The sequence below is a fragment of the Conger conger genome, chromosome 12, assembly GCF_963514075.1.
Source record: "Conger conger chromosome 12, fConCon1.1, whole genome shotgun sequence".
NCBI lineage: Eukaryota > Metazoa > Chordata > Actinopteri > Anguilliformes > Congridae > Conger > Conger conger.
In genome coordinates this window covers 10364997-10379115 of record NC_083771.1, presented here as the reverse complement: position 1 = coordinate 10379115, position 14119 = coordinate 10364997, and the positions used below count along the sequence as shown (strand labels likewise).

General features: G+C 44.1%; 1 protein-coding gene across 5 annotated transcripts in view; it reads left to right on the top strand.

Annotated features, from left to right (window-relative positions):
* Positions 1 to 14119, top strand: part of LOC133142500 (astrotactin-2) — a 374986-nt gene that overhangs the window by 245526 nt on the left and 115341 nt on the right. For all 5 annotated transcript variants that reach the window (XM_061263760.1, XM_061263759.1, XM_061263757.1 and 2 more), the window contains one exon: positions 9559 to 9709. In XM_061263760.1, the coding sequence (XP_061119744.1) occupies positions 9559 to 9709 (151 nt within the window). The remainder of the gene's footprint in view (positions 1 to 9558; positions 9710 to 14119) is intronic.

Below are 14119 nucleotides of genomic sequence, written 5' to 3'. Positions count from 1 at the left end.
CCCCTCACACACACACTACATCACACACTGACACACACGCACATGTGGTCATGTCCCCTCCCTCTCGAAACCCCCTCAAGTACAGACTGCAAACTTAAGCACAGGGAGGAACCAAACCAAACTTAAGCACTTAAGCACTCTCTCTGCAGTTGGGTCCTCACTTCTGTCTTGTCGTGTTTGCTGTGTAAGAACAGTCCCCTGTGGGGTTCTCCCCTTACCTTCCCCCTGGTGGTCTGCCTAAAACTCCCCACATCAGTTCCTCCCTGCGAGGTCATAACCTCCCTCCTCAGGGAGAACCACAGCCGGCAGAACATTCTGGTCTTCCGTCTACAAATGCGAATGAGAGAGTCTAAAACCTAATTATGCATAATGTAAGCATTTGTGTAAGTACAATAGGGATCAGATGTGCACAGAGGGCAAACTGCTCATAGTTTGTTCAACACTTCAACACTTGGATTTAAACGCGCTGAAAAAGCATTTGATGCAGAATTTAATTGATGCAGTGAGAATTCCAGGCTGCTCTTGCATTTGAGATCATATACGCTACAGTAGGGCACCCTTGGTTTAAATGTCTGTTACAATTAATCTGTTCATGATTGAAAGCAAACTTGAACTGTAAATGGTAAGAACTGCTAATATTAAAGCATGACTAATCAAAATCGAGAAGCTTGTCCTCTTACTCGGCGAAGTCAGAGCTGTCTAACCAAGTTAGGTTACGTGATATTTGTATGCTAACATTACCGTATTTTTGTGGGAGTGTCAACCTGGATGTTTGGCAGTCCATAAACCAGTTTCTGTGTTCAAGGGTGGAGTTTGAGAACCGTTACCTTCTGGGAAACACCGGCTTCAGATTCAAGCCAATGGTCACTGGACGTGTTTGCCCTTAGAAATTTTGCCTAATATCTAGTAAACGGCTACACTGATGGTGATTTGAAAAATGCCTACACACATAATTTTGACATTTAATCCAAATAATCTCAATTGAAACACGCGTGACAGTGCTCCTTTAAAAACATGCCTAGCCACACTGTCCGTTTTTCCCACCTTGGATTAAATTGTTTTTTTTAATATATATTTTGTTTCCATTCATAACCTGGATGTACACAGTGCTACATTTATATCTTTTAAAAAAAAGAAAGAAATTGATTGTATGACTTTCAATATGGTGTTTTGCTGTACCTGTCCAGTCCTGTTTTCTAGTGACCTGTGTTCTTGATCCAAAAACTAATCTTCCCCCTGTCAGATAACTAGTTTTGATAATTGCCTCTATCATTGTCCACATGTGATTAAGTGGCCTGCTCTGTTAAACCTTAAGAATGCTGTCTGTTTTCTCTCTCTCTGCTCCCCCATCCTTATAAACTATGCTGAGAGTTTCATTACTTTTTGGCTTCAAAAGAACAGCACCAGAAACCACCCCAAAACATTTCTCATGCTTAAGTTTGAAGGCACTCTAACATGTAATTGAAATAAATGGTTGAAACCCCCAAGTTCGATACAGATAATCAAGCAGAAACCAATGCGGTGTGATTTGGTTTTGTTACATGGAACAGATATTCTGCTTCTTGATGGTGCAGATTGTTACTGGCTGGATTTAACAATTTCTTGTCTTCAAATATGACTTGTATTGTTGGGAGCAGATGGAATTCAATAACTGAGCTTGTGTACCTCCTACAATATTCATGTTGGTCTCATTATAAAGACACTAAAAATCATGAATCTTTTGAGAACAATTTTGTAGTCCTCATCCCTGCTTCTAACAACATAATGGAACTTTAATACATCAATTACCAGTTTCAGATAAGACCGTTCTGACTCTCCCACACCTTCTGTAGCTTTCCCAATCAGCACAACTATGTTCCTCTTTGCAACCCACTTAAAAATGCGGGCCTTCCATTCCATGTAGGGCTTTCTGACACTCACTCTTAGGGAGTAAATGCAGTGGGCATCTGGAGGTTTATTTTTGCTGTTGCCATCTGAGGAATCTGAACCTTGCATCTGGGCCTGGTTTGTCATGGTGCTTCGTTTGCGGAGAGAATTAAGATTTTGTTTTACAGCTGCCATTTTTACATTTCCAGGCATGGTTTTTGTAAGATTTGGCTGTCTTTTTGATTTTTGGACTGCTTTCTTAGGGCTATTTTGAAAGAAATAAGCTGGCTTTTGTTCTTTTCTTTTGTTACTGTCCATGTCTGTAACATTGTTTTTGTTTAAGTTAGTTGACCCTTATCTTTACACTTAGTCATTGACTTCATAAATGTCATATTTTTAATCTAGTTGTGATTTGTGCATTTTTATAAAGTTTTATCCAATAGTTTTTGATTCATTTATTTGATAATTTACATACTTTGGTAATAATTAACTAATTAAATTGAATACATTTAGTTGGATAAATTGGACAGTAAATTATTGATAGTTATTGAAACAGCTGGATTCTGAAATTCTGAAATATTTAGCGTTAAACTTCACTTCCCTGACAACCATCCTCCTCTTCATCATCCAAACAGGAAAATGATAGAATTTGCAAAGGGTGGGAATCTCATGTCTTGTCGTTTCATTTTCTTTCTCGTTCTACTTTTGGTTTTTATTCAGTTGACAGGCCTTCATCATCAAACCATTTAAGTAAATATGAAGCTGTTATACTGCAGGTTTAGTGAAATTCTTGTAGCAAGGAATCATTTCACTTTAATGCACACTGCAACATGACACCAAATGTCAAACTCTTCTCTTGTTACACAGTGGAAAAACACAAAGCCAATGAGACATTCTCCTTTAATAAAAGGAGTTTTTGACTACTTGCTGTCAGATTAGTTTTTTCCATTTAGGTTTTATTTAATACTCAGTCATCCTGTCATGATAACATGGTGAAATCTGTTCAACTTTTCAAGCATCAGCCATCTTATACTGCCACATTCAATCTCAGGTGATATTATTTCCCTCAAGGTAACAAAGACTAACAGTGCATGTACTCTACCCTCAAATGTTCAATAGGACAGCCTTGATAAACAAACATGCACATACACAAATAAGCTGTAGCTATAAATGGTGTGTGTGTGTGTCTGTGTGAATACATACAAATGTTCTTCCATCAGAAAAGGAGATGGGCACTCTGGCTGTTTTCAATCGGCTGAAAACAGAAGGACACGTCTGAGCACTTTCAAATGAAGCTCATCACCGGTTCACAGTGCCATCCTTATGCCCCTCCCTTCTCGAACCTCTTGACTCTTCAGATGCTCTTTCAGTCCTGCTCAGAAATGTCCCGTTGTTCCGTAACCTCGCCATCTCAATCAGCACTCTGATGCACCCAAAATCTATTCCCGTAACACCCGGTTGTTATGGAAAAGGTTGAGCGGGGCCCGATTGTTCCACCATTTTCAATGGTTACTACGGCAACGACAGCTACTACTTTACCACTGCTCCATTGTGAGAAACACTTTGCATGGTAAAATCCCTTTTTTAAATGCAACTCTTGAAATTGCAGAAGATTGGCCCATTCAGAGTCCAGACATCATTTTGTTACTCTCTTCATAAGCGAGAACACTCAGTTTTCTTCTTCTTTTTTTTTTTTGTTTAGACAGGAAAGCCTATTCTTCCAGCTGAAACTGAGGTCTTCTCCTAGGTGAACACTGCTGTGCTGAAAGATGTTTGCACCCACCTTGCCTCCCTATTAAGCGCTGAACGGCTGCGATTGGGTAGAGGTAGGCTGGCAGCCATTTTAACCAGTTCCAGATATAAATACCCAGCTCCTTTACAAAGCCCACGCGTTCATTAAAAAATCCCTGCTCTCAACATTTACTTGACCGAGAGGACAACTTGAAGACAATGCTCCTTTCTGGTTTGCTAACCGTATACAGTACATGGACTTGAATTAAAACACACTCTGTCTCATTTTTGGCCACTGCGGAAGTGTGGCCCTCTAATTTCTTTGTGGGCCAAAACGAGGCTTGGCCCTTTCCCTCAGCTTGCGTTCTTTACATACAGTTTATTTGCATGGCTAGTGCTGCTCTAGCTTCTGTTTCAGCTTGTTTTTAAGTACCTTATTCACGGGCACAAGTGCAGCGAGCAGTCTAGCTGTGAATCAAACCCACAACCTGTGTTACTAGCCCAGTTGCATGGACAGCACACTCAAGCCAACTCAAACAAACCAAAATGGTGATATAATACTGCAGCCTGTAGCCTAGTGGCTAAGGTACATGACTGGGGAAGCCTGTAGCCTAGCGGCTAATGTACATGACTGGGGCAGCCTGTAGCCTAGTGGCTAAGGTACATGACTGGGACAGCCTGTAGCCTAGTGGCTAAGGTACATGACTGGGGCAGCCTGTAGCCTAGCGGCTAAGGTACATGACTGGGGCAGCCTGTAGCCTAGTGGCTAAGGTACATGACTGGGACCCAGAAGGTTGGTGGCTCAAACCCTGCCCTGCTGTAAAATCCAGCTATACCAGCTTTACCAGCTTGGAAATTGATAAACTGGTCTTGCTGGGTAGGAGCTGGCCTTAAAACTGGTCTAACTGGGTATGAGCTGGTCATAAAGCTTGTCTAGCTGGGTATGAGCTGGTCATAAAGCTGGTCTAGCTGGGTATGAGCTGGTCATAAAGCTGGTCTAGCTGGGTATGAGCTGGTCATAAAGCTGGTCTAGCTGGGTGTGAGCTGGTCATAAAGCTGGTCTAGCTGGGTATGAGCTGGTCATAAAGCTGGTCTAGCTGGGTATGAGCTGGTCATAAAGCTGGTCTAGCTGGGTATGAGCTGGTCATAAAGCTGGTCTAGCTGGGTATGAGCTGGTCATAAAGCTGGTCTAGCTGGGTATGAGCTGGTCATAAAGCTGGTCATAAAGCTGCATTCTTTGGGATTCACACACCCAATTATCAGCAAATCGGTGTTGAGCAAATTTTTTCTCCATCACCGGCCCTGCTCGCTAAAAATGTAATCTTCAGCCACGGAATAATTTTGACCCTGGAATTCCCTGGTGGAAATTGTTGCTTCATCCTCCCCCTCCTGTTCTCTCGGCACCCCGCTTAAGAGTCACCTTGTTAATACGGCCCTTTAATACAGCGGAGTTGTGAGGCAGAGGGGCGGGTGGACGCGTTTATTGTCTCTCTCTCCTCTCCCCTGTGTGCCTCAGAAGCAGCCTGCTCTGACGATGGCAGCAGGACATGTCTCTGCGCTTTTATGAGCAATAAAAGTTCATGCTTGGCCTCTCAGTCACCGGCCTTGACAAGAGGCTCCCCCCGGAACAGGCTCTCCGATTAGGCCCCGGGCAGGCCCCGTCACCGGGCCCCTAGCGGCGGCCCTGCTCGCACCCACCACTCAAACCGCATTTTCAAATTACTGCCATAAAACCGTCGAATCCACCCTCAACCTTGTTATGTACAAGTTGTGTTGAATGCAAGAAGAGAATGAGACATCATTATTGAATGTCATTACAGTTGTAATATGATATCTGTATTTGTGTGTTTATTTGTCACAACTGGTACAATTCTTAGGAATACAATAGTTGTTATAATTATAATATAGTTAGCCTTGTTAGGTTATATGCTTGGAATTTAGACATAGGCGAGGGTGACCAGCTTTTTAAACTCCTGGAACACACACACACACACACACACAGACACACTCACGCACAAGCACACACACACACACACACACAAATATACCCACACGTACACACACACACATATGCACATACACTCACACACACGCACACACACACACACACACATACACATACAGACTCTCACACACACAAACACACATACACCCACACACATACACACACACACACAGTGAGATTAACAGGAGACCCCAGACTTCCTCGCTGTCAAAAGCTCTACACCCTCAGCTGCATCTCTGTGCCTGCATTCTCTCTAAAAATGTGAATAAGCTTCAGAAATCTGCCTCCGACTCCCTAAAATGGCAGATATTAAGGCCCGTTCAGCAGCCAGACAGCAGATATGTGGGCCGGAGTTATCATATAAATGAGCCTCCTTTGTTTCCTCTTCTTCCTTTGTTAAGACATTTTGGTGCCCGTCTTAACACGCTTGACGAAAAACACTTTACTGAGAGATTACACAGAGGAGAGAGGGTAAAACGACAGACTTTGTGTCATTTCTTCGACGCTCTGATATTTTGAAGGCCAACTGATTCCTTTATTTTCGCTCATTGTCTTCAAATGCTAAACAGATGCAAAGTATTTAGTGATTCTGTTCTTCTGTTCTTCTGTGGCGTAGGCGTCTCCCAGAATGCCGTGCCTGTTGTGCTGATTAGTGATGGATTTATATTTCCTGCTGTCGTCCCTGATTAAGTCCTCCGATAACCCTGCCAGAAGAATTTACCATCATATAAAACTGGGGGATTAATAAGAACATCTCAGGTGAATTGTGAAATCCATTGCATACCACACAAAGTGTATCACTTACTATCATTTACAGATTAGCTCCGAATGACAAGGATAGCTAATCTGGAGTAGCGAACTAACCTCGATCCTGTATCACAAAGCAGGATTACCAAATTAGCTGCACTAAGACCCTGAATAAAACCCGGAAACCCTCCCAAATCTGGAACACGGACTGCGGTAAAAATAGCAGTTCCAGGTATTCACTTGGTGTAGCTATCCAGCTAACTCATTACACCTGCTTCATAAAATACCCCTGGTCAAGGGAGCTGATCTTAGACCTATTCTGTCTGAAGATGTCCCCACAGTACATATTCGGTGACACTCACCCAATTGCCAGTGCGTGTAGCTGCTGTATATAGTTGTTGAACTATATACTACAGTTGTTGTTTGGCTTCCCAAACGTGGTCCTTGATAGCCACAAAATCTGCCGCCTTGCACCTTAAAATGAACAGTTCCGACAGGCAGGCAGGTTGACCTGTATCTTCCTCCTGATCCCTCTTTCTCCTGAACAAGTGCTTAGTGCTCAGATGGAAAGTCTCCTGGAGAAACCCATTGCATTACGATTGGGCATTCTGCAGAAGCTGCTATCCAGAGCGATTTACATGGCTTATGTTCTTTACATACTATCAGTTTATACTCTGGCTATTCAACAGGCAGACCCCTGGGCTCTGTGAAGGTGCTGTAGTGGGTCCCAACACCCCGTCTTTATTCAACCCTTTTTCGCCTGTATGGGGATCCCTGGATTAAGAATCGATTTATACAGCTGTATGTTTATAGAAGCAGCCTAGCTGGGATTCAGAGCCGCAGCCTTGGTGCTAAGTCCCCTAAGCAGAGGACTACCTCAGGACAGTGGGGGGTGGGGGGAGGGCACTTCTGAAGGTGTGATAATACTTCTTGTTGCTGATACGTACATAGTGCTTTTTTTACAGGACTTACTGTAGACCTTTCTAGAAAAAGTGTATTACCCTGCGTGCGATGGTGACGTCTGTGTGCTGAAGAAGTGCACTCTGTCTGCTAGACAAACTGAAACTGAAGTCAGAGCAGCACTAGATACCGCCACAAACGAGTGAAACGGATCTGACGGGGGAAAAGGGCGGGGAGTCCATTTGACTGATATAAAATGAGGAGGGGGAGGTCAAATAAGGATGCGTGCTGCTGTGTCAAAAGGATATTGATTGGAGAAAATTGAGAGACATTTGATCCACATACACACCCACTGGACATACAATCTCATGAAATCTATTTTTCCAGGAAGTGGATGGAAAAAAAGTTTGGTGTGAAAATACAAGAATTCAAATGTTTTGGGGAATATACTTTATGTTTCTATGGTTATGAAGAATTGACGAAATTGAGGAAAAAGTGAATTTTGGTTTCAGCTTGTCTTGTCTCAGACAGTCTAGAGGCAGGGCCAGCATTGTCCCAATCGAATCGGGGCTCAGGGCAGACGTCTCTCTGCCCGTGTCTGTGCGCGGCTTAATTAGCCACCATTACAGATTTAACGACTTGTTAATTTCCCCCGCAGAGCAACCGTGGTCACCTGAGTAAAGACCCGGTCAAACACAGCTTTTATTGGGCTCTTGTTAGCATAGCTGTACACTGTTGTTAGCATTGTTGTACACTGCAGTTAGCATGGCTGTACACTGCTGTTAGCATGGCCGTACACTTCTGTTAGCATGGTGATACACTGCTGTTAGCATGGCTTTACACTCCCACCTGTTCACCCTCTCTGCTGAGCTTCCTGGTAGCTATGACAACACTCCTTGCACAAACACCCCTCCCTCCACCCCACTTGACAGTACGGACCTCTCCCTCCTCTCTCTTTTTTCTTCCTCTCTCCCTCTGCCTTTTCCCCTTCAGTATCTTCTCCTTCTCTTTGTTTGCCCAGGCTATCAGGGCAATCAGCATGGCCTGATAGCATCGGTCAACAGCACACAGTGCAGCAAAGCTGCTACTCTTTCTAACAGAGATTATTCAGAGTAAACACACACATATACACACACCACTGCCGGAGAGAGCGTCTATATCTCACACACACACACACACACACACACACACACACACCACTGCCAGAGAGAGACTCTGTATCTCACACACACACACACACACACACACACACACACACACGCACAACAGTGCCAGAAAGAGCCTCTGTATCTCACACATCAATCAAGAACCTGGTCGTCCTTTCTGACTGAAGTGTTACAGTCATATCTCTCCCACTCTTCCTCTTTCTCTTTCTCCCTCTTGCTCTCTCTGACCACCCCCCCCCCCCCCCCCCCCCCTTCCATTTCGAGATGCTGCCACACGTGAACAAATCCATGAACTCTCGGCTGTGTAGTATTTCCCCATTCAAACTAAGGCCCGCACCTGTCTGTGCATTGATGTAACACATACTGGGTCTCTGATACGAAAGCCCCTGTCGCCCATCCTGGCACACAGTCACACGTCTTTCTATAATACACTGTGGGTGTGAACGTAGTATCTGAATCATACACTCGTAACAGTTGCCCGCTCAGCTTCCTGTGACACAACAAAAATGTCTCAGCATTTAATAACTGCACCTGTCTGGGAAAGAAACTGCTCAATCTGCTTTTTAGTGCATTTAATGGTGTGTTAGGATGCGGAAACAAAACTACATTTCTAAACATAATCAACATAATTAATCCCCAGTGAAAATATTACACGTTACTAAATGCTATATTAATGAAGCCCTCATAGTGAAGGGCCTCCAGAGTGCCGTATTCAGGTAAAGACCGAGTCCTTCCTGACGTGAATCCTGGCCTCGATAGCACCAGCTGTGGGTGAGGACTGGGCAGGGCGACACACTATTGGTTGCGGCTCCACCCAGGAAACGGCGTAGTTAGCATCGCACAGTCTAACAATGTACAACTAATTACTACTTATGTAATATGTTTTGTAGCCGAAATCTAAAATCGAATGCCATTTTTGAAATAAACAAAATGGCCCCTAAAATTCAAAAGTTAAATGTGGCAGTGTTGTAGTTAACACTCAATTTAGATGTTGACATTCATGAAGATTGATAGTGTGAGTACTCAGACTCGTGTGTGTGTGTGTGTGTGTGTGTGTGTGTGTGTGTGTGTCCTTAGTCTTCGGTCCTCACTTCCCACCATGTTTGCGTTGGTGTTCATGTTTCCCTCTGTTTCTGTGTGCAGGGAGGAGGCCATCATGTCGACGTACTTCGAGACGGTGGACGACCTCCTCTCCTCCTTCGGCCCTGTCCGCGACTGCTCCAAGGACAACGGCGGCTGCCGCAAGAATTTCAAGTGTGTGTCGGACCGGAGGGTAGACTCCACGGGCTGCATGGTACAGTGGGGCATCCTTACATCTTTTACACGGGGCTGCTGGGAAATGTAGTTTCTGAGGGAAAATGAAGTTTCCCCCTCAGAGACAGTGTTGCTGGGTGGTGATTGATCTGTTTCTACAGCATCATCAAAACAATGAGGAAATCTCAGGGTCAGCTGAGTAGCTTGTCTTCTGTAAGACATCCGTGTTGCCAGAGGAAAGTGGGCTTCAGTTTATGAGTTTGTGCCATCTCTGTGTTCAAGGATGGTGTGTCAGTGGTGTATCTGAAGGCCAATTGAAAGAAGTGGCAGTGGCAGGACCAGCTTCTGTGGGACTGTGTGTTAATATCTTACCTGCCTAAGAGGCTGACTACCCGGTGGTGTTAGGTGGACCTTTGAGTGAGATAATGAGAGTAATAAATGAGATTTAGTTTAGAAATAACCTTAATAACAATATACGAAAACATTGCCCTCTTCACTGCTAAACCACCGTACTACTGCACTTACAAAGCCGCGTTTTAATTTAACATGGTCAGAACTTGTGGTCCAAATCGGTTTTTTAAGTAAGAGATTATCTCAACCTGATCTGTCCCCCAGTGTTCTGCTCGGATTTATTACCTGTATGCCTGAGCTCAGACACTTGTGCAATACTTTCACCTGCTCATGATCTTCCTCATTGTACCGATGTAGGAGGCTATCTGCCACAGGATTCTACTCTTCTTTTCTGCTTCCTAAATGAGTGTTATGACACCTCGCCAATCTTCCAATTCCTTCAGTAAGAAGCGACTGGTTCTGAAGTAAGGAGGCGGGGGGGGAATTAAGACCAATTCATTCACCCATTTCAGTTCTGCTCATAATGGCGTGGGCGAATTCAGAGATCCACACAGGATTAACAGGACCGGTTCAATCTGGTCTGAAGTGCTTTGCAGAAGCCCGTTGCTCTCCTGGCCGTGAGCAGAGAGCGATGTATTACAGAGCAGCGCAGAAGCTGGAGGTTAGCGTAGCCCGCCGGATCTTTATCTGTGGCGATTTAACGGACGCCCGGGGTCCAGACTGTGAAGGACAGGACGATCGTTAGCGGGCGGGGCAGAGCGGAGTGTGAAGGGGCAGATTGTGATTGGGTCCATCTGTTAAAGCGTTTGACCAATGCTGCTTTTTCGATCGGAGCCTTTCTCCCTCCCTCTCTCTGCTCTCCGCGGTTTCGCGAAAAGGAGGAGTCTCGGTGGAGTAAATATGAATCTCTCAATCGTGCCCGGGGAACGCGCATCGCCGCAATTGACCGCGGAGCTAAAGTCCGAGTCGCCCCTCCTTATCCAATCACGCGGGTGCCGCCCCCCCCCCCCCCCCTTACACGGACAAGTAACACGGATATTGATTTGCGTCTGGCAGTCCGTCAAAAACCTCCACACGACCCATTTTGGAGCTTGTGACATCTTCACTACTTTTTACTATTTTAGATTTTACTATCCATACTATTTTCCTCCAATTAAGGCTGAAATGCTGGTCATTTTCTGTGAACAGTAATTCACAAAGACACAGTTGTTTCCTTCCGATGCACAGCCATGCTGAGAGTTATGTTTAGTGAAAAGCTGACTCATACCCAGAGCCTATCCGTGTGCTGTGTTAATTGGACTGAAGGGATTAATGCAGCATTTGAATTGATGTGTGTTAAGAAGGCACGCAGCAATATCAATGTTAAATGAGTAGTAATTATAGCTGGAGTAACTTACTGGTAATTGGTTCGATAGCTTTATTTCAGTGCGTGCATGGGCTATGTCAGAAATGATCCCCGCTTGGTTCTGTTGACGAGAGCAGGAGGCAAAATATTACATTTATGTTGCAAATGTGATCATCCTTTGATAAAATAAAAAATAAAAATAGGAAAGTGTGTGTGAGAGCTTGTGTGTGTTTGTTAGAATGCCTTTTCCCCACTCAGAGGTGCCTTCTAATGTTCTCACTGATGACTTTATTAGGTAGACCTGTAAACTAGCTTTTTAATACAAATATTTAGGCAGCCAATCGTGTGACTGTAACTTTTTCCAGACCAAATGTCAGAATGGGGAAGAAATGTGATCTAAGTGACTTTGACCGTGGAATGATTGTTGGTGCCAGACAGGGTAGTCACAAAAATTGCTGATCTCCTGGGATTTTCATGCACAATGGTCTCTACAGTTTGTAGGGAATGCTGTGAAAAACGAAAAAAACATCCTGCGAACAGCAGTTCAGCGGGTAGAAATGCGTTGTTAATGAGAGAGGTCGGAAGAGAAGGGCTGGACTGGTTGAAATTGACAGGAAGGTGACAGTAAAATAACCACGCATTACAACAGTGGTATGCAGAAGAGCATCTCTGAACACACAATTCATCAGACCTTTATGTGGATAGGCAACAGCAGTAGAATAATTCATCAGGTCAGTGCAAGGCAAACAGGGCAATACAGGGTAAGCAGTTGCATAGTCGAGCAGGCAGGGCAAAATCCAAAGACAGGCAGAGGCTGAAGCCAGGAGATCACTCAGAGAGGAGCAGAAGAACAGGAGGGCTGAAGGCAGGAGATGGGTGAAGCAGGCAGGAGGGCAGGCCAGAGAATGAGGTCCAGGGCAAGCAAGTGTCAAAACCAGGGCCAGGTGGAGGAGCAGGCAGGTAACAGGAATAGGAAGGGAATCAGGAACTGGCAGGGTGTGAGGAACAGGGAAACGAGGACAAAACCACAAAGGCATGGCACAAGACAATCTAGCCCCGGACAAAGGAAACAGGTAGACTTTTATACAACACTAATGATGAGACAACTAGAAACGGGTGAGAAAACATATGACGGAACACATATCAGGTGCGGAAGGCTAGACGCGTAACCGGGAGAAAGGGAAAACGTGGAATGGAACATAAAGACAGAGAACACATAGGAATGGAGAATCTGGGAAACGAACTAAGACACAGAGGCACAGGGACGTGACAGGGAAAACATGAAACAGAACATGGAAATAGAAAATACATTAAACAGGGAAATCAGGAAATGACAAGAATGTGGGGTCACAGGATGTGACAAAAGGGTCCAGGATGTCCTTTTCTTCGACATTATGTGAGACCTTGGAAAAAAATATCTAACTTGATAGATAGTGCACTTCTTTTTAAATAGCCTTTTTTGTATTTTAGCCAAAATTTTTGTAATAATCCTAATTAAATGAAGTCTCCGTTCTTATCTCGGCCTTGTCCCACGGGGGCACAAATCTCCTCTTGGGAAAGCAGGGCCTCTATCTGCTGGAATTTGGACGCGAATGGGGGAACAGGAAATCGTCGAAGGTTTATTTTCGGAAACGTGGTCCATGCATCAATCTGTAATTAAATAAATCCTTTTTTCCGCTGGCCAGTAGGCAGTAGCGCCCACACAGAAGCACCTTCCCTGGCGTCAGCTGGAGGGAGTTAAATTTAGCTTGGTGGAAAAATTCACGGGAAGCAGATTAAGGGCTTGCAGCACATTCCCTCCAGGACATGAACAAGTACGTCTACGTGCATGTTATAAATTTGATTGATTGGTACCGGACGGAGACTCGCGTTCAGCTCTGATCGCACATCTTCCACTATCTATTGCTTAAAAAGAAGTGATATTAAAAACGCAAAAACAAAACACTTAGCGTCTGTGGAACCTGTTTAAGGTCATTAAATAGATGTCATTTCATGTTGTTTATGCTTTATAGTTACTCACCTGTTGTTTTCTTTGACATTTCTCTAATGAAGAGTAAAAAACAGCTTGCACAGCTATGTAATGAGACATTTGATAAACGATAATAAAGATATATGTTTGACATTCTGCTTTTTTTGTGTACTAGAAGTTATCGCAGAGTGTTCATTTCCTGGAGTCCTGTTTTATTCTGCCCTGCAATAAGAGTATTTCTCATTTCTGTTATCTCAAGACAAAAAGTGTTTGAGAGAGTGAAAAAAACGCATTTCAGAGGACGGATGTGCTTGTCTCCAAAATGATAACGGAGGTCTCAGCAACGGGTGCATCTTATGAATGCAATTTGGAATTGCAATTTTGTGAGAACAAGGGCAAGAATTAAGGAAATGTGTCTAATAAGTATGGAAACCGGCCCGTATACAATCCTTTGTCATTACCATAAAATTACATGCAAGCCTTTTATTCTTAACAAAAAGCTAGCAAAAAATGTGTCCTCACTCCTCGTCCTGGAGAGCCGCAGGGTGTGCTGGTTTTTGTTTCTGGCTTAATATCAGCAACCGATTCAGACCCAAGAAACCAGGTGAGGTGGGTTAACTGGGTAATTAACTGCTTTAATTGTAAGGGGGGCGTTAATAGTTAACAGGGGGGGGGCGTTAATAGTTAACAGTTAATTGGCTCCCCAGGACCAGGAGTGAGGACCACTGCTCTAAACTGTGTGTAATAATCAAAGTTAAGAACAAAAGTTCATTGTGTCGTAGGTG